The 21647-nt window shown below is 40.5% G+C and overlaps 1 protein-coding gene across 1 annotated transcript; it reads right to left on the bottom strand.

The window, feature by feature from the left end:
* Positions 1–3608: 3608 nt before the first annotated feature.
* LOC6546436 (somatostatin receptor type 2) lies at positions 3609–20687 on the bottom strand. The gene is made up of 4 exons (XM_001972804.3): positions 20319–20687; positions 6138–7376; positions 5908–5955; positions 3609–5708 (listed from the first exon to the last, which is right to left on the bottom strand). The coding sequence occupies exons 2-4, from the start codon at positions 7224–7226 to the stop codon at positions 5193–5195; spliced, it is 1653 nt and encodes a 550-aa protein (XP_001972840.3). The 5' UTR covers positions 7227–7376; positions 20319–20687; the 3' UTR covers positions 3609–5192.
* Positions 20688–21647: the final 960 nt, after the last annotated feature.

Below are 21647 nucleotides of genomic sequence, written 5' to 3'. Positions count from 1 at the left end.
GTCAGGTCATTGACTTGTCTCCAAGTCCTTCCATTAAAGCCTGCTGTGGATGGGTAATTAAGATAACATCCCGGGGCGTTGAAATGCGAGACGAAAAACGATTTCTTGTTTGTCATTAGGTTTATGCGGCTGTGGCGAGCCTTAGCCAAAATGATTTCCCGGAATTTCCCGGAACTCGGTCGGCTTAAAGTCACATTTTCAGGGTTCTCCTAAGGGCGATTGCTGGTTCCCGACGGCGTGCCATATTTTTCAATAAGCACAATTGACACCCACTCGACCAGGGAGTGGCCATCCTGGACAGGGACGAGGTCCTCTGACAGTTTCCCGGGCCTGGGCTAATTTACGCCTTCAATTTGTACTGGCCGAGCACTTGTTATAATTGATGGCCAGTCCAGAACAGTCGCTCACTGAGCCGAATTCCCATTATCCACGTCCTTGCTGGAGTAATTAAATAAATTGACATCCAAATCGTAGCGCAACATACTTCGTTTCGAGCACTTCGCTGCACTTATTACATGGCATATGGAATATGCATGTTGTGGACTATTTTCTCAGTGCATCCTTAAGGCGGCAGGGCACTCATTGGGGAGCAGGAGGAGTCAAGCTTACCCGCTGGCTAGTAATTTACTTGTCCTTGCTGGGGCGATTTGGCTTTCCCGCCTCTTCCTAGGTGACGCCTAAAAGCAGACCAGAACCCGGACGCGAACACTCCATACATCGTATATGTATATGAGCAGCATATTTCAGGCATCTTTATGGCTCTCGAGGAGAATCATAAACATAGGAATTGGTAGGGGCAAAGTGAAGGAAGATGGGAAACGGAATCCACGGCATGTGGCGTTGTTTACGGATGGAGCCGCCTGGCCATGGGGTTCCTAGTACCCCAGCTATTTGGCGCCTGGTTCCCTAATCTCTCCTCTTTCCAATATTCATCATCATCTTTGTCGAAAAAGTGTTACGAAAATGTTGATCGATTCGAGTTTGACTTTTATGCCCGCTGCGTGTTTGTCGTTTCCAAAGGAGCTTTCTTTTTAGGGGTTGCTCAACTGGTGTAGCCAATTGGAACATATATATAAAAAAATATTCAAGATAAATCTGCCTCACTGTAAAGCACAACATTCGTTATTCCATGACAATCTATTTATATTAGTTAATTAAAGACTTGTGAATGAAAATGAAAAGTTTTTATGCATGTCACCAGAAGAGCATCCACAGAGCGGCTTTCAGTTTGCTCAGCATTGTGTGTTTTGTATCCTGCGCTGTTAATATTTTTCGCAAGCTGGCTTAATCATCAATCATTCGGTGGCCGACTTATTCCAAAGTATGCCATACAAAGGCTTATCAAATTTGTTTCTGAGTTGCACTTTCTGGTCCTGAATCGAAGCCAAGGATTCGGATGGAAAATGCATTTGGGCGCCAATTACTATAACTAAGGAAACAACCTCGCCGAAAATTTATGGTCCAACTCAGCGACTTCGGACTTTTCAGTTTTCCGCCATTTGCAAATGCAGGCAAGTGTGATGCGAAGTAAAAGAGGTGAATCGGAATAGTTTTAGTGTGCAAAATGCCCGACGCTCCAGTGGGCGCACAGCAAAAATTGCGCAAAAACTTTCAATTTGGTCAGAAGCAAGTATCGGAATCGTGGCAATCATCAGGCAGCAACAAAAGAAGAAATCATAAAACACAAGCCAAACGCGAGGGCTCCACCAAATGGAGCACACTCGAGAGGGCTGGCGAAGTGGCTGAAAATGCTCGAGAACTTTTCAATTTGGTGGCAGAATTTGCGCAATTTCCTCGGTGGCTGTTCGGGCAAGAAAGGGTTAAGCTTCCTCCACATCAGACGTCCGCCAGCCGCCATCCGCCCGCCTCGAAAGCTGCAAGTGTCAGTGGGGAAATTATGAATTGCTTAAAGTTGCTCAACCGCTTTTGTGGGTGCTCCTAACGAGGTTATTCAGTTTGCATACAAATTTGCATTAAATATGCACTTTATTGATGAGTGCGATTGCTCCGAGAGCAAAAACTTTTTAAATAACTGAGCAGAGGGTGCAAAATCGATAATATCTAGCAACAAGAGAACAAAGCAGCGATGGGAACAATTCAAATTTCGCGTTTCATGGCCAATTTAAATTCGCATATTCGCATATTCACAAATTCATAGGTGTATTATTTTAGCGTCTGGCACGATCCACCTGGCCACGCCTTCAGTTCTTTTCCTCTAAACGATTCGCATTTAGGTATTGTATTCATTGAAATGTGTATTTAAGTGCGGTATTTGTTTAGCCAACGTCATTATCCGACTGATTGAGGTGCTAATGTATTTATAAAGCGACTTGGTTTTATTTTTAGCCTCGTTTGGAATTTGTTTCTGCCGCAGCTGGTTGCCTTTTTATCTGTTCATTTTCATTGCCCGATTTATGAAGTGTGAAGCATTAATTTGATTTCGCATGTAGCCGGGAATAAATTAGGTCAAATGTGCACGATATACTGCCAATTCTTTGAAGTCTGCGCCATGGATACACCTTCACTGTGGCTTTGAAAATGCACAGATAGCGGTCGCAGATGTAGTTAGATGCTTTCATAATTCCACTGACAGCTGAGTTTTTCCATCAATATGGCAATAACTTGTCTGTCAGCCAGTCAGCCGCGTGGACCCCATAGTAAGTGCTTTTCCAGCTCTGTCCTGACCTTAAACTTCAACTGGCAGGGGGCCACCCATTACGATTGCCATTTCCCATTAAAACTCTTCAAGTGGCCGCGCATATGGCTATGTGCATCAGAATGCAGCCGGGCTGCACATAATTCCCTGCTTTGGATCCTGCTCCGCCTGCTAATGAAGTCCAGGGCCATCAATATGCCACCTATGTGCAAGGAGATGACCTTCCGCAAGTGCAAGTAAATTCACGACTGACGGGAAAACGGATTGGAAAACTATCTCTGGCATTTTAAATTTTCCATTATGGTTTGTTATCTTAGGTCGGAAAGTTTCATTCCTAGCGAGCTTGATTTTAGAACTTTGTAATAATCGAGTTAGCATTATTGCTTTTTCTTGCAAGATGAATATTTACTCAATTTTCATGCTTTTATAATTCACCATCTGTCGGAAAAGTCATTGTCCTGTGGGTAGTTTTTCCCACTTTCTCTCCATGCCTGCCACTACAATTTCTTTGCTTGTCAGTTCAAGACTTTATGTTGCTTCCTTTTTCGCTTTGCTTTTCCTCTATTCACGTTTTTGTGAAGCTTTCATTATATGCTGCGGAGTTTTTCATTGCATTTTCCAGCAATATTCCAGCCCCACCCCACTTTCCGCCCCTTTCGTATTGCCTCTATGTGCTGCAGATGTGGGGAATGGTCAAAAGTAGTAGCACATTAGACGAAGCATGAAAAGAGTTTTTGTTTGTGTGTTGACAATTCTTTCGTTGTTTGTCTCCATTTTAAATGGCAGCGATATGCCATTACTATATATAATTTTATACTTATGTATCACGCATGACCTAACAATCCGAAACATATGAAATCAAGAAAGGAAAACATTTCACGTGAAGGTAAACACACAATTATTGCTGATTCCTCTTTCAGGGAAAGGAAACCATTCTCTGGAAGCTTGTGTTCTTTTAAAATATTATTTATTTGTATTTCGATTTTTAAGCACTTACGTTTAGCTTCAATCAAGTTACACTTAAAATTGAAAATCGTTACATTTACCTCTTTGGTTTTCTTCGTTTTCCTGTATTTTTTGGACAATTAATAGTACATCTTTTGATTTTATTTATAAAATGTATGCATAAGCCTATTTACTTCCAAAAGTACAAATACATTCTAGGAGAGAAGTGATTTTCCACATCCCCAACGATAATTCGGGCTTTTGTTTACAATAATTACGTCAAAGTCAAAGTTTACTGTGAGTTTGTTTGAACAGTTTTATTGTACAACTATTGTGTGTTACGCAAACAATGAAGAAGAATTCTATTGGAATTGTATTTGTTTGCTATCTTTTTACACTATTCAATATTTATGGCCACAGAGTGTGTTGGTATTACTTCATTAGCATTCACTGAATTAAATTATCATCATTGAATGCACAATTGAGTTAATGCACGCATGTGTTTAAAAACACGATTAGCTTAATGTAAAATAAAATATACACAGATAATTAATCTTCGTTTAAGATTATTGTTATGAATCGTTATGCAAATTGTCCTTTTTACCGTTCATGGCTTTTTAACAATCACATTGCAGTTTAATTCGATTTGTAGAGCTTATACTGAGTACATTTTAAGTTTTATTTCCAATGGAATTATTTGCATTTATGGAATATTTTTGTTTGGATATTTACTTTAGTGAATCCTTGCAAATAGTTCGCATTAAATACAAATTTAAACGTCGCTCTCCAAAGTCTTTTCTTGAACATTAAGATTAAACCTTTGGCAAACATTCGTTACTTCTTCAATTTTCAAACTGCTCCACAACCAGCTACACAAACTTATTCTAACATACCAACGCTAAAAGGTTTTTAAGCTTATTCTAGAGGAGTATGTAAACTTGAAAACCACAATAAAAGTATGCACACTTAATAACTCTGTATGATAAACTAATACAAACACTTATCTGATAAGCTCGCAAATGCGAAAACGGCCAAAATGTGATATTGGCTACAGTTAACTGCTCTTCTTTTCACGTGGTTACCTTTTATGTAATTATAACTAGAAAAACTTAACCAGCTATTTATTATTAAATCAGAACTTTATTTTATTTACTAGATAGCTATTTTATTTTTAAGTACCTACACTTTTTAAACCAATATTTAAATACTTTTCTTATGAAAAAATGTAAAAAGTTGAGAAAGTTTCGAAAAACTACTTCGGCATGTTAGTGTTAACAACACCAACAGCTTATACAACTGTGTATATCATTTATAATAAACAAAGGATTATTTACTCAAAAATGCCTTGTTGCTGAGATTCGATCTTATAAGAATGGGATTAAATATACCCGTTCTCGCATAGCTCTGCCCTAATGGTATAAAATATTAATATCATTTTAGGCCTATCATCTAGCATTTAGACCTATAGCAAGCACTCCGACTGCCTCAACAGCTGGCGATCGACGGCCACATCGAGTTCCAGCTCCACCTGCGGATCTCACCTCCGGGCGATGAAGACCACCGTTTCCAGGGGCATCGAGGAAGGCCGGTCTTATAAGTCCGTGTGGAGCACGGGCGGCTTACAGTTGTTGGTCTCCGCATTGACCACCAGCACGGTGGCCGGATTGCCCACCTGGATCTCGGCAGGCACCTGGTGTACTGGCGGCTGGAGGCAGGTCACTGCATCCGTGCCCGTCGTGGTGGTTGTCGTCGTAGTCGTGGTGGCCATCGGCGCATTGTTGTTCCTCGCTGCCGCTAAGCACTTCTTCTTGGCCAATGCCCCGCGTTGGGCGCCACCTTTTCCATTGCCTCCGAGAAGCCGCTCCGATTGCCTGCCCTTGCCGAACTTGGGGAAGAAACTGTTCTCCAGCTGCAGCTGGGCATTCACATCCTTGCGGGCCGCACACGTGCAGGCCTTCATGAAGCTCTTCTTGAAGTTGTCGCTCAGGAAGGCGTACAGGATGGGGTTCATGGCCGAGTTGGAGTAGCTGAGGCATCCGCAGGCCAGGAAGACGGCCAGCTCCAGCCGAGATGCGCATCGTTGAGGAGCGGAGCTGATCAAAGCCACCTGCAAAATGGTACAAAGTAAACGGGGATTCTACAAGTGCTCCATAAAAGCGTGCAGTTCATGCCAAGGCCTAATAAAACCCTCCAAGTAACTAATATAATAAATATCAAATAATAAACTAATTGCATTTGTGTTTTGCATTACACAAAGATAATCTTTTTGAATGCCAGTTCGGAATGTTTTGTATATAATTATTCACCTGTGAAATCCAGTGTGGCAGCCAACAAAATATGTACGCACTTATGACCTGTGGAATAAAATAATATATTGTATAATCATATTACAAACGTGGTTCTTTATAAACAGTAATAAAGAGAAAATGGTAAATTATTCGCACTTATAATAGATGCAATGATATGGTGTAAAAGCAAATAAGTGCCAATTAGCTCTTATTCGAGTTATTTGAACTTTAAAATGTCATATAATTACCGTGAGCACCAGCTTGGTGACCTTCCTGTGGGACCGCTTCTTCTCCTTCGACTTGTGCTTGGGGCCCACGGTGTGAAGTTTCCGGATCACCAGGCAGTAGAACACCAGGATGAAGGTCAGCGGAGTGGCGAATCCCAGGACCAGGGAGTACAAAATGAAGGTGGAGTCGGTGTGCGAGTTCTGGGTGTCGGGCCACTCGATGTTGCAGGACACATTCCCGTTGCTCGACTGCACCGTGCTGGCAAAAAGGATAACCGGCAGCATCAGCAGCACAGATGTCATCCAGGCGAAGGCCGATACCAACTTGGATACGAACGGCGTTCGGTAGCGCGGCGAGGATATGGGGTGGCACACGGCTATGTAGCGATCCGCCGACATGATCAGCAGGAAGATGGAGGAGGTGAAGGAGGTGATCGAGGTGCTCACCATGTAGGCCTTGCACATATAGTTGCCGAACGGCCAGTTGCCCACCTGCATGGTGTACAGAAGGAAGGGAATGCCGATCAGGAAGCACTCGTCCGCGATGGCCAGGTTCAGGATGTATATGTTGGTCACGGTCTGCATCTTGGAGAACCGCATCACCACATAGATCACCAGGGTGTTGCCGAACAGTCCGATGATGCAGACCAGCGCGTACAGGATCATCGTGATGAGCTTCAGGATGAAGTTGTAGCTGTACGAACAGTCCGCGCCATCATCGTCATACTCCAAGTAGTGACTGCCATTCTCCTGCGTCGGTCGATGCCTGTGGTCCAGGTGGGGTCGCACACTGGACACTATTGTCTCGTTCAGAGTGCCATTTATGGATGGATACGACGCGGACTCCACGGACTCCACGGACTCCAGTTGCTGCAGAGTGGTTCCATTTGGCGCCACTGCCAGCTGCTCTGTGGGCGTTATTAAGCTCGTTAGTGTCATCGCTGTCAGCACAAATAACAGAATGCCCGAATGGGCACAGCCACTGTTCGCAATGGTGGTCCTTTTGCTGCTGTTTCTGCGGCCTGCAGCTGCCCCATTTGGTGTCGAGTGTCCTTCCATGATGGCTTTCCCGCCCAAACATCCTCCTCCTCGCCGCCATCCACCTTCCATTTCGATTCGGCTTCTGTGGCTGCCTGCTAATTTCCAGTGGGTATGTGGCAGTCAATGCGACAATGCATGCTAAACCAGCTAAATGGCAAATATTTTAATATGCTTTCCATACTTTATGCCCGTGACGTCACATGTTGCACGTTGCGGTTTCTGAAATGTAGTGATACGGAAGCCCGAGAGGCGTTGATTAGTTGCGACCAAGGGGTTTCAGCAAACAAAAATATATTGAGATACTTAAATATTTGACGAGGACATTTTCAGACTGTTTAGCACTCATACAGAATGAAAAGCTATTAGTAGCTCTTTCGGAATTTCTTACTATATACTGACAAGGGTTCAGAAAAGGTTTTACTATAAATGTATGAAAGGGATATTAAGCAGATTCTACTTTCTGTTTTCTCACGGTGTTCATTTAGTTGGCATGCAGTTGGCTCTAACAAGCGCGTATTATTTACTGACAATATTGAGCACATGGTATCAGCATTTCATAAGACTATCCCCGCCCCGCGCCACATCATCCGCTTGGTAGTCCTTAGTCCTTAGTCCTCCATGTCCTGCATCATCGTGCGAACATCTTCCTGCAGACAGTGCAATCAACTATATGAGATTCTGCTCGTTGGCTTGTGTTTGCCTTCTTCGCACTGCTCAGCGTGAGAAAAAATGATTCGCTTTCCGGCGGGTGAAAAATGAAAGGCGGGTGGAAAATGAAGGAAAAAAGAAACCAGATAGTAAAGCGGCACAACAAAAATACAGCCAGCAACTGCACGCAATTAACTTTTTCATAAAGTGAGGCCAAAAGGCGAGGCGTAACTCATATAAACTCAATTTATTGTTCGTGCCAGGACCAGAAATATAATTAAATAGAATTTGAAATGAGTCAACAGTTTGGAAGTGTCCTGAAAGTTCAAACAACTATCATTACTATTCATTATTGTGTAATACGAACAATGGCTACCACATAGTCATTTGAAAATGATGTATTAACTTTTATAATTGGTCCTTGCGAGAAATAAAATATTCTGAAATGATTTATTTTTAAGTTGCCTTTGCCAAACTTTGGCCCACAATTAATAAGCAATTTGCTTTGAGGTTTCCAAAGAAACCTAATCGTTGTAGTGAAACGTCGTCCATATGGCGTGAAACATGGAAACTTTCGGGCAGTAGAAACAACAAAACATATACACTACACAGCAGGATGAAGGTCGCAAACTTCTCGGTCAGTAGCCAAAACTTTGGCAGACATGGCCAAAAACACGCCAACAAGAAGTGAACTCAAGTTTTTCGTTGGCCATAAAGCCAGCATTACAACAAGCCAAGGCCAAGTGAAAGGAAATAGCCGCCAGGGCGGAAACTCCTCCCACCATTCAAAGGAATCCAAGGCAGATAGCATTTCCGTTGATTAATTAATTGGCGTAATCCCAGTTAGATAAACTGCGCGAATCGCCATGGAACTTATGATCGCCTCTCAGTCCGGAATTAAGTGGGTCAACAGCAGCTGGGCCTAACGACCTTGCCACCCGATCGGGTTAAAGTTCAACCCCCGCATTAAGCTCCTTAATTGCCTGGAATGCAGATGCTTTGATGTCAGCCTCATGATAATTGGCAGGAATTTCTGCCCTATATATATAGCATACCCTTTCATTTCTATGTCTGTATTTTTGTATATTAATAATTATTAAGTAGGCCAACGATCAAATTCGATTCCCTTTGAATATCATTGCCTTAAACCGACGCGGACAATTTATTTTCAAACTTAAGTTGATACGCAGACCCATCGGATAGTCCACAGTGCCAATCTGCAGCTCCAAATGCACACTTTGAGATATTCAAAGACACGACAGAAGACTAATTTCGTGAACTGTTTCTCCACACCTTGATTAGACGTAATTATGGTATGGTCGAAAGGAGTAGAGAGGCCACTCGGAAAGTCCTGGCAGTGACAGTGTCCTTGCGCCTGGTCTTGCTCGCTCGACAGCCAGCAAACAAGGTTAGCAATCAATTGCTAAACATGTTGCCATTGACGATGATGGCACCATGCCTAACAAAAGTCCGACCCCGTTTTCCACACCCGCTCACAAAGGACATAAAACGCTTGACTACCGATTGATCCGGCCAGTGGAGCACAAGATATGTGATTTGGGCTATTCCCTCCATGTGGATTGCGCTTGGACTGGCCAAAAAGGAGGGATTCGGTGGGTTGCGTTATGGCCAAGTGACTGATGAAACCATAATTGGCAGCAGCAGTGCCATCGTTCGTTCCTAATGAGCCAATATGACATGGCCATCTCTTCTATATTGGGTGCACTGCACAAGCACTGTGTTCGCTTAGGCAGGTAAGACTGTGGAGTGGGCCAACAGGACAATGGGAAAGATACATTGACGAATCCTTAAGTACTCCCACTTTAATATTGCTTTTAGAATAATATTGCTTTTCCAAGTCTTAAGCATTAACCCTAAAGTTGAAAGTAGTCATTTTACATTCTTATTCAAATTTGATGCTGTTTAGCAAACTTTGTTAGCTTTAAGGAAAACTAAATTGGAGAACCCGACAAAATTTAATGTGTTTTCTTTTTTCGTGTGAAAAATACCTTTTTGTTTTTAGCGCCTTTGTTCCACCTGAGCACGGTGGGCAAACTTTTAGCAGTTATCTTTCTCACTCATTGGCCAAAGTCATTGTCATGCATAGAGTTTCCCATTTTCCCGGTTTCCCATCTTCCTGCTTGGCTTTGTTCTGGTCGTCTGTGGCATAAATTTCCACTTCTGTCGTGAAGTGCACGGTTAAGTTCCACTTAGGAGCTCTCCTTCCTTCAGCTTTTCAACTTTTGAACGCTCTGCTGATTTGTTTTTCCAAGCATAAAAACCGACATATGCTCCTTTGATTTCCGAGTGTGGAAGCCATTTGCTTAATTAAAAATTTCATTCGATCTGTTAGGCAACCCTCGAACCGCAAATAAACGCCAAATCGGCTTATGTCAACTAAGTTAATTGGTAAATGCACAAAAATAGCTCACCTCTACCCATCCATTAATCGCAGGCAATTGCGACTGAATCATATATCATTTCCATTTGCACATGGGTGAATTAGGCCGATTGCTCAGTGATTTAATTTCACACTGAATGTGATTAGCTGCATCCAATCGAGATGCTAAGTTAAAATCGAAGCAATTTAGGAATGACGCGTATAATTCACTAACAGCAAACTCAGCCCTGATTGCATAGGAATTTTGAAAAAAACTAGATACATGTTGGGCTAGATTTATTCAGTAGCTTAGGCTTTAGTTTGTGTTTAAAGCTGATTCTCTGTTCAAATCAGATTAAACATATCAAACCATTTTTGACCTATTACAATAGATTAAATAGATTTGTAAATATATTTTTTTGAACAGAATATTCGTATCGAATTTACTAAGAGTTTTAATTAAGATGCAATTCATTAAAGTAGTTATTCTTATGTTGTGCAATTAAAGCTCAAATTTAGCTCCTTAAAATTTGTACAGCTTTTTAGGTTCTCATAGAATGAGCTACGATGTCAATTTCCACACACTTACCCCCCATACACTCGCATTAGTAGATTTGCCTCCCACTGGCGCCTGACAAAATATGTTGCCATAATTTATGTATTTACACCATGACCCAGCTCCCGACTTGAATCCGGCTAAAACGCCCGTATGTGCTCATTCGTGCGGCGACGGAGGGATCACGTTCTCACCTGGATTCCGGATTCCGGATTCCGGGTGCTACGTCATTGTCGTTTGGCCAGGTCATGATTTATAAATAATTAAATATTTATTTTCGCACATCGTAAATGACGTTGGCATCCATCGATGAGGTAGGGAAGTTTTGCTTTGGTTGTTGTCATTTGGCCCCGCCATATGCTCATTAATATTAATAAGGCGATGTTGGCGAAGGGCAGATGGCCCGGCCCCCGCCCCCCTCCCTACCACCTCCCCTGTCTTTTCCTAACATTTCCCCCTGATTTATCCCACCTCAACAGGTGTCGAGCCACACGTGTCGCCATCGCCTGACGGCCTTGCCCTTGTGGGCCCGTAATCAAGTGAAGTGCCATCGACTCGGCCGCAGAAAGTTTCAGTTATAAACACAGCCTTCGCCTGGGCGTTTCGTTTAGGCCAGAAACCTCGGCTCGAATCCAATTTCCATTATCCAATTTAACGCCGACATGCTCGCATAAATAAGCCCCATTGGATAGACCAAAAGCGGAGGGCATAAAGATCCGGATCGCACAGCTTTCTAATGCAAATAGCAGGGACAACAAAGTCAGGATTTATATAAATCTCTTACTTAGCAGGGAGACACGAATGAAAACGCGCATTAAAATGGAAAATAAATACAAATTATTAGCCCAAAATTTAATTAAAAATTTCAAAAGTGATGGCAAAATGTAGTAAACATATTACACATTTCTGCAACATTCTCAGCCTAGGAGAAGAGTAGCTGCTACATGTTGCCTCTACATATTTATTATTCGACTTGAAACCTCAAATTTAGCTTAAGGATTTTCCTTTAATGAAGAGGCCTTGAAAGTTCTTTCAATTTTCCCGGAATAGGGATTACCCTTCAAAACAATTTTGCACACATTCCCTGAGGGAAAAATACAATTTATTTCTGTGCTTTAAGTGAGATACCGAAATATATCATATATTAACAATATGTAAACAATAGCAGTCAAAGGCATGAGCAAGCATTTACCATTTTCATGAATTTTTCACCGAAACAAAATAAAGTGCACGAAACAAAGGAAAATGCTAAGGTAAAATAAAACGCCTACATGAAAGGCACTTTGTTGACTTTGTAAGGGGCGGGGGCCACGCCCCTTGACACGCAACTTCTACAGATACCCAGAATGTATCTGTGTGTGTATGACACCGTGTGAGCTTGGTTTCCACCAAAAAGAAAGATAAATAAATTACAACAGAATGCTGTACGCGTCCCATACTCTAATGTTAGCTATATATTTAATATCTGTACAAACCGTTTTTCCAACAACTGGGATATGTTTTGAAATACTCACTTAATATAGAACAGAATATGAGATGTACTACATTATTCTGAGAATTATACTGGGAATTTCCAGCATAATTTAAGTAATAATTCATTCATCGCTCGGAATATGACCTACAACGTGCAAAAATATGAGAATTTTGTGCTGAACGCTCAAAAGTCCATTTCATGCAATTTTCCCGCTTACCATTATTGTAAATTTTTTGTTTGAACCTTTGTTGCCTCAATAACTCGATTTTTGCTTCGGTCCGCCGCCCAAAAAACACCAATCGATTTAGAAAGGTGCCGCGCCGACCTTTCGACGACGAATTTTCACGCAGAATATAAAAATAAAACAAAATGAGCCACGCGCTCTTTCAGCAACATTTAATGTCAGCGTCAACGATGTGTCACGCCCAAAGCGCCCATTTTGGTATTTCCACTATGAGATTCCCCTCCCCATTTAGACAATAAATTAATTTCTGGCCAGCGGAGTGGGGAGAGCTGAAGCCAGCAACAGCAAAATCAACTCAAATCAGTGTCTAGACGAGGTTGAAACTATGGTCGGAGGGAGGAGAGAAATGGAAATGAAAGCGACTAAGACTGCGAAAAGCGGGTGGGGAAAATTCACGGAGCTGGAAAACCCCTGAAAAGCGCGTGCTGAATTTAAAGCCATATCCAGTGCGGTGGCTTATTTGCTTGTGGACTTTTCCGTTCTGATTTTCATATTCATCCTGGTTATGGCTTACAGCTCGTGCGTGAGCGGAATTGTGTCACGAAATCGTTGTGCCCCTGACAAATAAGCAAGAAAAATAACAGCAAGATACATAAGTGATTTCGAATTTATGGAGGCAAACTAAGCGAGAACGTAAACGAAAACATTAACGAAAATTAAGTGCAAGTTTGGGAAACTAAACAATAATAAATAATATCAGGCAATTCTCGTTTTACGTGCTTTCTGGCTTTTTTATTCCTTAAGATTCAAAGATACGAAATTTCCATAGCAATGACTACTTAAATTGCCACACGAACGTATCATTTTACAGTCAGCATTAAATGGAGAAAGTATTTGTTGCGCTTACAGGAAGTGATACTCTTTCACTTTTAGGATACGAAAACATTTTGCTACTAAATAAAAGACTTATTGTAATTTGTATGCTAACACATTGCTGTCTTCTAAATTTATAAAAGTTAGCTTGCTAATTTTTTGTTACATTTCTGTCCGTTTCAATGGAGTACCTTAAGATAGAGTACACGAAGTAACATTTATTACACCAGATAGGCACCGAAAAGTTGAGAGAGAGATGCAAATGTGTAGAATGACTGAACAATAAAATGGAAAATATGTGGATGGGGAATGCTTGTAAAATGCCGATGGAATGTGACAAAGTTGCGAGTCGTTCACGCAGCCTCTAAGAATTTTCCCCCAACCATTATCTGCAACCTCATCATCGGCCTTTGACTTGTAATAAAAATACGTAGAGCAAAGGATTGTTTGCAATAAATTTGTGGACTTTTTCGCTTTTCCTCGAAGAAAAACGGGCGGCAGGACGTGATGGTGCGATAAACGGACAGTGTCCAAATAAATCGTATCGGAACAGAACATACTATATACACAAGCCACAATGGAGGTCAACATCGTAAAAAGCAGCAACACAGAAGCAAAACATGTTTCTGTATATAAATATGAGGAGGAAAATGGGATGGGTACAAACTAAACCCTATATTCAGATCATTGAAATTGTTTAAGCGAACGGACCCACGAAAATTATGACTTTTCGAACATGACACAGCCTAAGTAAGTTGACATCAAATTTATGGCCACAAAATAACCGACCGACTGTTGGCTAAGTGAAACATGAACCCATAAAAATGATGACTGCGCCTCTAAATATTCCAAATGAATACAGGAAATTCCGGCAGAAGAGTCCATAAATTGTTCTGGCCAAGTTCGAGGCTATAAAACAGGCTAAATGGTTTCGCTCTTGATGGGATTAATAAAGTTAGCAACGCAGAGTGTCATTTGGAATAACATCTAGTGGATATGTTAGTTTTGGTTGCTTTATGCATATGCTTTGTTGGCAGCTTGACGGAAATCAATAATTACAAAATATTCTACTCAGAAAGTATCTTAAAAGTAACTATTGTTGGTCGTAATCTCGTGTCGTCACCAACAATTAGGCCACTGCATGTTGCATGGCATTTTAAGAACAATTAATGACTTTATGCAATCGATAGTTTGACAAACCATTTTACTGATTTTATGTAACAAAGGCTCTCCTGGTTGTCAGGCAGCAAAAGCAAGTAGAACAAGACAATCCAATTTTCACCAGCAATTTCTCAGTGTTTTTCTGCCTTAGAAGTTTTTTCCTACTTTCGTCATTCAAGCTGAAAGTTTTCAATTAGTCACCCGACTGCACAATTAAATTTTTCCGCCACTCGCTTCAGACACAGATTGTCCCCGTGTCCTGGCTTCGATGTCTTGCTTTCTGAAAGGACTCTGCCGAGGGACCACCTATGGAATTGGAAGGAAGTAGCGCCGACCACTTGCAAACATTTATCTTCGAGTTCGTCCGCAGAAGAAGAAAATGTTAAGGAAAGGCGGAGTCCCGAGAATTTTCCCCTGGAGACCAACTTGTCGTAATTCACTGGGAGCACAAGTTTTGCCATCAATAAATTTTCCGGACTCCAAACACTTGTTGCACTTTGAAGTTTTCAATCGGCTGGTCCACAATCCCAGCCATGCGTGGCTGGTATTGTAGGTTTTCTAAATGGACCAGGGACTTGGGTCAAGTAAATCACTTTAACCGCTAAAAAGCGATTAATTTCTCATTGAAATCTACAAATTGTTGGGCCAATGAAAAGCTGTATGTGCGACTAAAAGGTTTAAATGATTTTAAGCTCATATACTGATATAATCGGTTAGAATTACGGATTGTCAACAAAACTAAATTCCGCGCATAACAGATTATATTTCAACTATTTTCCACGAAATTCAAAAAATATCGCGCTGACAGGCTCCATGATTAGCCATTAACATAAAGTGGTCGCAACTGATTTACTACCCAAAATGACGTGCATATTATGCAAACATCACCCATCTATTTTGGGCCAGCCGACAGGTCCACGCATAACTCAGGAATCGGTAGGCAGTGTGTGCCAGCCATTTGGCCCAACATTTCCATGAAACCAGGACCGTCTGGCCTGACACGATGACGTGACAGATGCTGTCTCAAAACACACTGGGCGAAAAAGGTTCAAAAGAAATGGAGACAAGGTGGAAAGCCATATTATAATATGAACTATAATATCATATAATTTATAGCCTAAACGGCGTACAAGGTTGTATAGAAGATATGTGATAGAGGATAAATACGAAATTTTCGAATTTCTTTGATTTCTTCCAGTGTGATGCCACAGAATGTTGCAGCTCTGCCCTAATTAAAATGAATCAGCTAATGCCAACATTTCGGGCTTTAAAGGGAATCCTCAATTGGTGAGGAATTTAAATCTACTGGCAAGCAGAAATGGATGAATTCTACGACTCAATTTGGAAATGAAACTACCACAACACTGAAAGTGGGAGCCAGGAGGAGCAATTCGAGGACGGAACACATATGGACTGGGCTTGATGAACTGACGTATGAGTCGGAATCGGTGTTTTGACCACTCATCCACACGATGCCCCGCCTTCCAAAAGTGGAGGCAGAAGGACCAGATGGACTCGACTGAATTATGCAATGGACAGCCGAAGGAACTGTAGCCCAATCCACTGCAAGCGGACTCGGAAAAACAGTGGAAAAGTGAAGGCAAAAAAGAAGGAGATCGATGGGAGAAGGGTCCTGTCAAGAGGATATTTTCATTCGCTGCGAGAGAAAAAGAGGTTTTTGAGTGCATGTTTCATATATAGCCCCACACACATAGAGATTTCTGGTTATTGCTGCTGTTTGGGTAATTGCAAATTGTAATTGACGTTCTTATCGATTGCACCGATTGAACACAGCCACAAACTTACACCGATTAAGTAGAGCAAGGATCAAGGCAAAAATGTTCCTTCGCAGACAGAACTGGAAAATAAACAAATTGTATACAACACATATTCACTTTCAAGGAACACATGATTGGCATACTTCCTATCAGTTTTTACTGTGCCCTTGAAAGGTAGCATTTAGTCTCGCTTAATTTATTGCAAAGGCGATACGCAATTGTGGGCTCGTTTAAATTATTAACTTTCGGTTGGCAATCCGCGAGAAAACTTTTAATTTAATTTCAGCTCATTGGGGCCATTTCGCTTTTCCCGATCCCTTTTTCCCGCTTCCCAACCATTTGGGTTAGACTTTTTTAACAGCTTTCGCGACCACCTTTGACGGAAATTTCAATTAAAAGCGGTACAGGAAGAGGCCAAGTGATAGCACTTGATGAATTTCACTGGCCGAAAGAAAACCGAAAAAATTATAAATCAAAGTGGAAGCGCCGCAGAAAGGCAGTGAGAGGGCAGTTCAAGTGGCGATAAACAACTTAAAGGGTCAGGAATAAAATTTGAATAGAAATCAGAGTTTGGCCCTATTTCATTCTACTGCCAACTTTATTTGCTCTCCGACGGCCTCTTTCCCACAAAACTTTTTACATTTTGCTACATTTTTTTACATATTTCTCACAGCACAATTAGTTCGGAAATTTTTTCGATCATTGGGGGACTCACTGAGAAATTAATTTGGTTTGCTGCTGCTTGCTGGAAACTTTTTCCTTTCCAATTTAGATCAATTTTTGAGCTCATTATCTGCTTCTGGCAACATTTTGAAGTGGGAACTTTGTGAGGGTACTTTTCAATGCCAAAAGTCTTAATGGATTTATAAGAGCTTAAGGAAACTTGTTTTACCACAGTTTTATGCTTTTATCGGACGTCTTAATTTTTTGTTTTGCATAGGCTGTTAATGGGCTTTGCTTAATTTTCAGGTAAACTTAGACCAGTGCTCTACTATTAAAATCGATTTAAATTCAATTAGAATTTCTAACCGAGTGCTTGTGATTGTGGCTGTGATTGTGGCTGTCTAAGTGGATCAAACAAGTCGGCTGCCTACACAGAAAATTGCAATTTTAATTGTTATTTTTGTTCCTGGATTGCACGAACAATAACGGCTACTATATTCACAAAAACAATAACAGAAACCAGATCCAAAGTTGGCTATCAATACGGGAAATATTCTGCTGAGATAGAAGCTTTGATTTTACCCAGCAATTGTGTGAAAGGTGTGAAAATACTCTTCTCTGTTTAATCTTCAAAGATGAATAAAAATGCAAAGAATTAGCAAATTTATTGAATGAATACTGTATGCCTTCATCATTTACCAATCTTTGGCACAACGGTGCGAAACAAATCGTTTGGATACAAGTTTTAATAGGCCCACAAAAACACAAAAATAGCGGGTATCTGTTAAGTCGTAATATCGGAACGCAATTTCTATCTGTTTTGTGGGTGAAAAAGCACAGATACCGCAGTAGTGTTAGTGGGGTCTGTCTGTGTTTGTTAGTCTGCTGGTGATAACAATGTCGATTTAATTACATTTTATTGACTCCACTGCGTCGACAGAGGTGCGGGGTCCATTCCCGAATAACGTGCGCGTCATCGTCATAAGCTCTTATCAAATAACAGTAGCACATTATGCCGTAATAAAGATACATTTACTCATACACAGATACTTTTGCCAGATTGTTTTTGCAGTTTAATTACACTTTCATTCGGAGCGGTTTTGTGCGATTCTGATGAACTTAATTTGTTTTTTCAAAAGTATTTTTGCATTTTGAGTGAGGTTGGGCGACATCGTGGAAGGAAACAATTCAATTTGTTGGTTTGGCTTTTTAATGAAAACCGTTCTGATCTATTTTACCAATGAAAATAATGAAAGACACTTGATGTATTTTATACATCAAAGAAAATAATGAAAGGCCATTTCAGAAAAAGAATTGAGATAAGACAATAATTAAAATGTAATATAGCTTCCTATTTGCTTCCTTTACGAAATCTTCACATTAAAATGAAATAATTTAAATAGATCAATCAGTTTTGTGAATCAGTTTATTAGTGAAGCAGAAACGTTTAGTATAAGCAAGAAACTGAATAATTCCAAAAATAATTATAAACAAACATGTCAACATAGCATAAAGATTTTTAATATCACATTGTAAATTTTATGATTGCTGTTTATAGTTAATCAATTTTCACAAAATTTAGGAATTGAAATAGCTGTGCTCATTTATTTGCGCATATAAATTGGGTGCAATTCAAGTTTGAATAAATTTAAAGCAGAAAAAGTGTTCTGCAAATGTATTAGGTTTAAAAAAATCCTTCCATTGAAACTGTAAATTAAATTTTTGATGAAAGTATCTGGGTTATTTGACAGCAATTCTAGGGTAACATAACTCATGGGCTTAGATTGTTGCAACATTGTGTGTCCGGGGTTGTTGTTGTTTCTTACACTGTTGCCGGCAATAAGCACGTAATTACTCACACAAGCAAGGGCAAGTGCACAGACACGTAGATGGACTCGGCAGAGTCGCAAATACAAACACATTATGTAATTACATTTAATTATCTGCATTGAGTTTGCGGTCTCCAAAGGCGGTTCCCTGCCACTCGTGCACTCGGTGGCACCCTCTCTAGTCGTTTATTAATTTAGCCTTTTTGTCTTGATGCTGCATTGTTGAAACGGGGGTGAAATGGCCCACATCCGAAGCTTTTCCCTACCGAAAATGGCTCAGTGCGATATTTGGCAGTCTGCCCCCAAAAGTATGCTGCAATTCACTCTGACAGCCCCTGCAGTTTCACTTGCATTGCAACGCTATCGGCACTAAGAATTCTGAATTCCATCTGCTTTCATGGGTGCCTCCCCTTTCATACAGTTTTCTTGACAAATTTGGCAAACCATTTCGCTGGCACATAAAGCCCTTTTCCGCCAATATATTCCAACCACCTACATAATGAATGTGGGTACAGTGGATACTCGAAAACAGCGGAGTATGGCTACTGTTTGATACAAATTTGTGGTAAAGGACAACAAATGTATGTGACAAATTGGTATTTTTCCGCGAATTTTGGTAATAGTTCATTTTCACTTCTTGATTGGATGATTTTTATGTCGTTTACTGTTCGTGAAACATTTTTATGACATTGCATCTGCGACTTTGTCGTCTTTTTTGGTCACAAAAAGCAAGACATGCGGAACAAAGGCAAAAAATATACTTGTTCTGGTCTTAAAGGCTCTGCTTTTTATCTTTTATCCTCGACTATCTTTAATATTATATGGCTCATATGGCTCATTCCTTTGTTCAACATGATTTCCTAGACTTGGAAGTTTGACTTACAGTACGATAAAAACCAATTTTGTTGTAGTATGGAGTGGCATAGTTAGGCACGCCTTAAATGAAGCTTATAAATATGTTATGAGGCTGGCAAGTTTGCCTGTGTAAATTTAAGGCACTCGAAAAATGTTTGCACCGCTTTTTTAATCTGTAACTGCTATTTATATTTTTTAGCTTGTGAGTTGTGGCTTGAAATTTGTCCAGTGAGAAAAATGATAACAATTACTCAATAATGCTATCTTGGCCATCAAAGCGCTATCAATTGTGGAATAAATTTTTTTGCCTAGAAAGACGGCCCAAAAGCGAATACAAAATATGTTTACAACACAATTACGAGAGCAAACAATATGACACCCACGCAAACAAAACAATTCAACAATTCTGCCGCATTTCAAAGCATTTCAAAGCGTTTCAGGAGGCAAATAAAAATCCTTGAGGTTAAAGCACAATCACACACACAGGCCAGATGGAAAGGTTTCCATCCTTCAGCTCAGCTCAACTCGACTCAACTCATAAGCCATATAAATTTCCGGCTGTCGTCTTTTACCGCTTCGCATAAATTTGACACTTTTTGTATTATTCTGTATTTTGTTTTTTGTTTTTGGCATTTTGTTTACTTGTATTATGGCTTACGGGTATCGTAACTTGTGTTTATGCACCGTAGGAGTGAAAGCAGTGCCTTGGAGTTCATTTTAAGGGAGATTTATACTACGATATGGCAGAGAAAATATTTACCTTGACAAAATTACGTTTTTCGGCAGTTTTCTTTTTTGGGAGAATTGTAAAGATTATTTCTGGGCTAGCGAACACGTTTCTTTGATGTGCAGTTTCTGCGTATTTCTGGCTTATTAAATATTCACGAGTTCCTATCTCTTGCTTGAAATTGCATTTGGTCGGTTAAGATTTGATTATAATTAGCTGTTTAGAAAACGCTTTGATTATTTTGCCAGTTATGTTTCCACTTGACTCCAAAATCGGAAATGTTCGAGCCAAGCTCTTCAGTCCGTTTCGCGAGTGAACTCAAGTATTAATTTGTATTTTCTTGAAGAGCAAGCTTTTTGGACACGTTCGCATCGTTTTGTTGACGGGCAACGACTGAAGCCGCCCAAGAAATTCACTGTCTAACATCAAATACGATGATGATGATGGCCCATTGAGTGGCTAAAAGGCAGCAGCCGAACAGCTGTTCAACCGAAGTGCGATTCGTGTATCTATATGTGCAATATATCCACCTTTTCCTCGGCTACCGAAATGTTAAGCGATTCCGAAAATGATTTCCAGCCGACTGCTATCGCTTAACATGGCCAAGTGGGTGGTCTTTTGGCCAACAGCTTACCTGTTTGCTGGGCACTGTTAACAAACAGTGCCTTAAATAAGTGCGTTCCGCCATCATTAGGGCACTAAATGTTACGCCCCAGCGGGAATATTTCTCGGCCATGGTGTTTATATTATTTAATATTAGTTTTTATGTTAATGGGTTTTTAATGCCCACAATTCGGAACGTTTAATGTTCATCGTTCTTTGGTTTTTCATTTGATGGTGGCCTCTTTTATGTCGGCAGCACATTTGTTTACAAACAAATCGGATGGGTCGGGTGCAGTGAAGAACGAAAATAAATAAATACGCTGGCCAGGCCATAACAATTCCGACCAATTATCGGTAATAAGTCAGACGTCGATTTATGAAAGTGTCAATGCAATTCTTTTCTCTGTTTTCAATTCCGTGACGTCAACGCTTGAAATACCCTCTCCTGCATTTGTATTCCAAATAAATAATCGCTCATAATCCATTTGGCGGCGTCTTTGTTTTCGCCAGTTTTCCAGAGGTGGGGATAGGTTGCCTTGGTACCTGAAAGATAATTACAAAATGCTATATTAGCGCACTCGAATACATCGTACAAAACTATTGCTAATAATATTAAGTAAAAATGTGTGTAACGTATAGAGTAAATAATAAATCTCCTAATAATGTCATTGCTCAAAAGACTATTAGAAATTGGACATTCCATATATAGCTCAAAATGTGAGATGCAGTTTATTAAATATAAGCCAGAATAGCTTTACC

Source organism: Drosophila erecta, unplaced genomic scaffold (assembly GCF_003286155.1).
Source record: "Drosophila erecta strain 14021-0224.00,06,07 unplaced genomic scaffold, DereRS2 tig00000021-arrow-pilon, whole genome shotgun sequence".
In the NCBI taxonomy this organism is placed as follows: Eukaryota; Metazoa; Arthropoda; class Insecta; order Diptera; family Drosophilidae; genus Drosophila; species Drosophila erecta.
This window is presented reverse-complemented; position numbering and strand designations above follow the sequence as displayed.

Excerpts from the sequence above, each read along its gene's own strand:
- LOC6546436 (XM_001972804.3), bottom strand. The coding sequence starts at position 7,226 with ATGGAAGGTGGATGGCGGCGAGGAGGAGGATGTTTGGGCGGGAAAGCC. Across the intron at positions 5,956-6,137 it reads TCACCAAGCTGGTGCTCACG|GTCATAAGTGCGTACATATT; the intron begins GTAATTATATGA and ends TTTATTCCACAG. Across the intron at positions 5,709-5,907 it reads TGCCACACTGGATTTCACAG|GTGGCTTTGATCAGCTCCGC; the intron begins GTGAATAATTAT and ends ACCATTTTGCAG.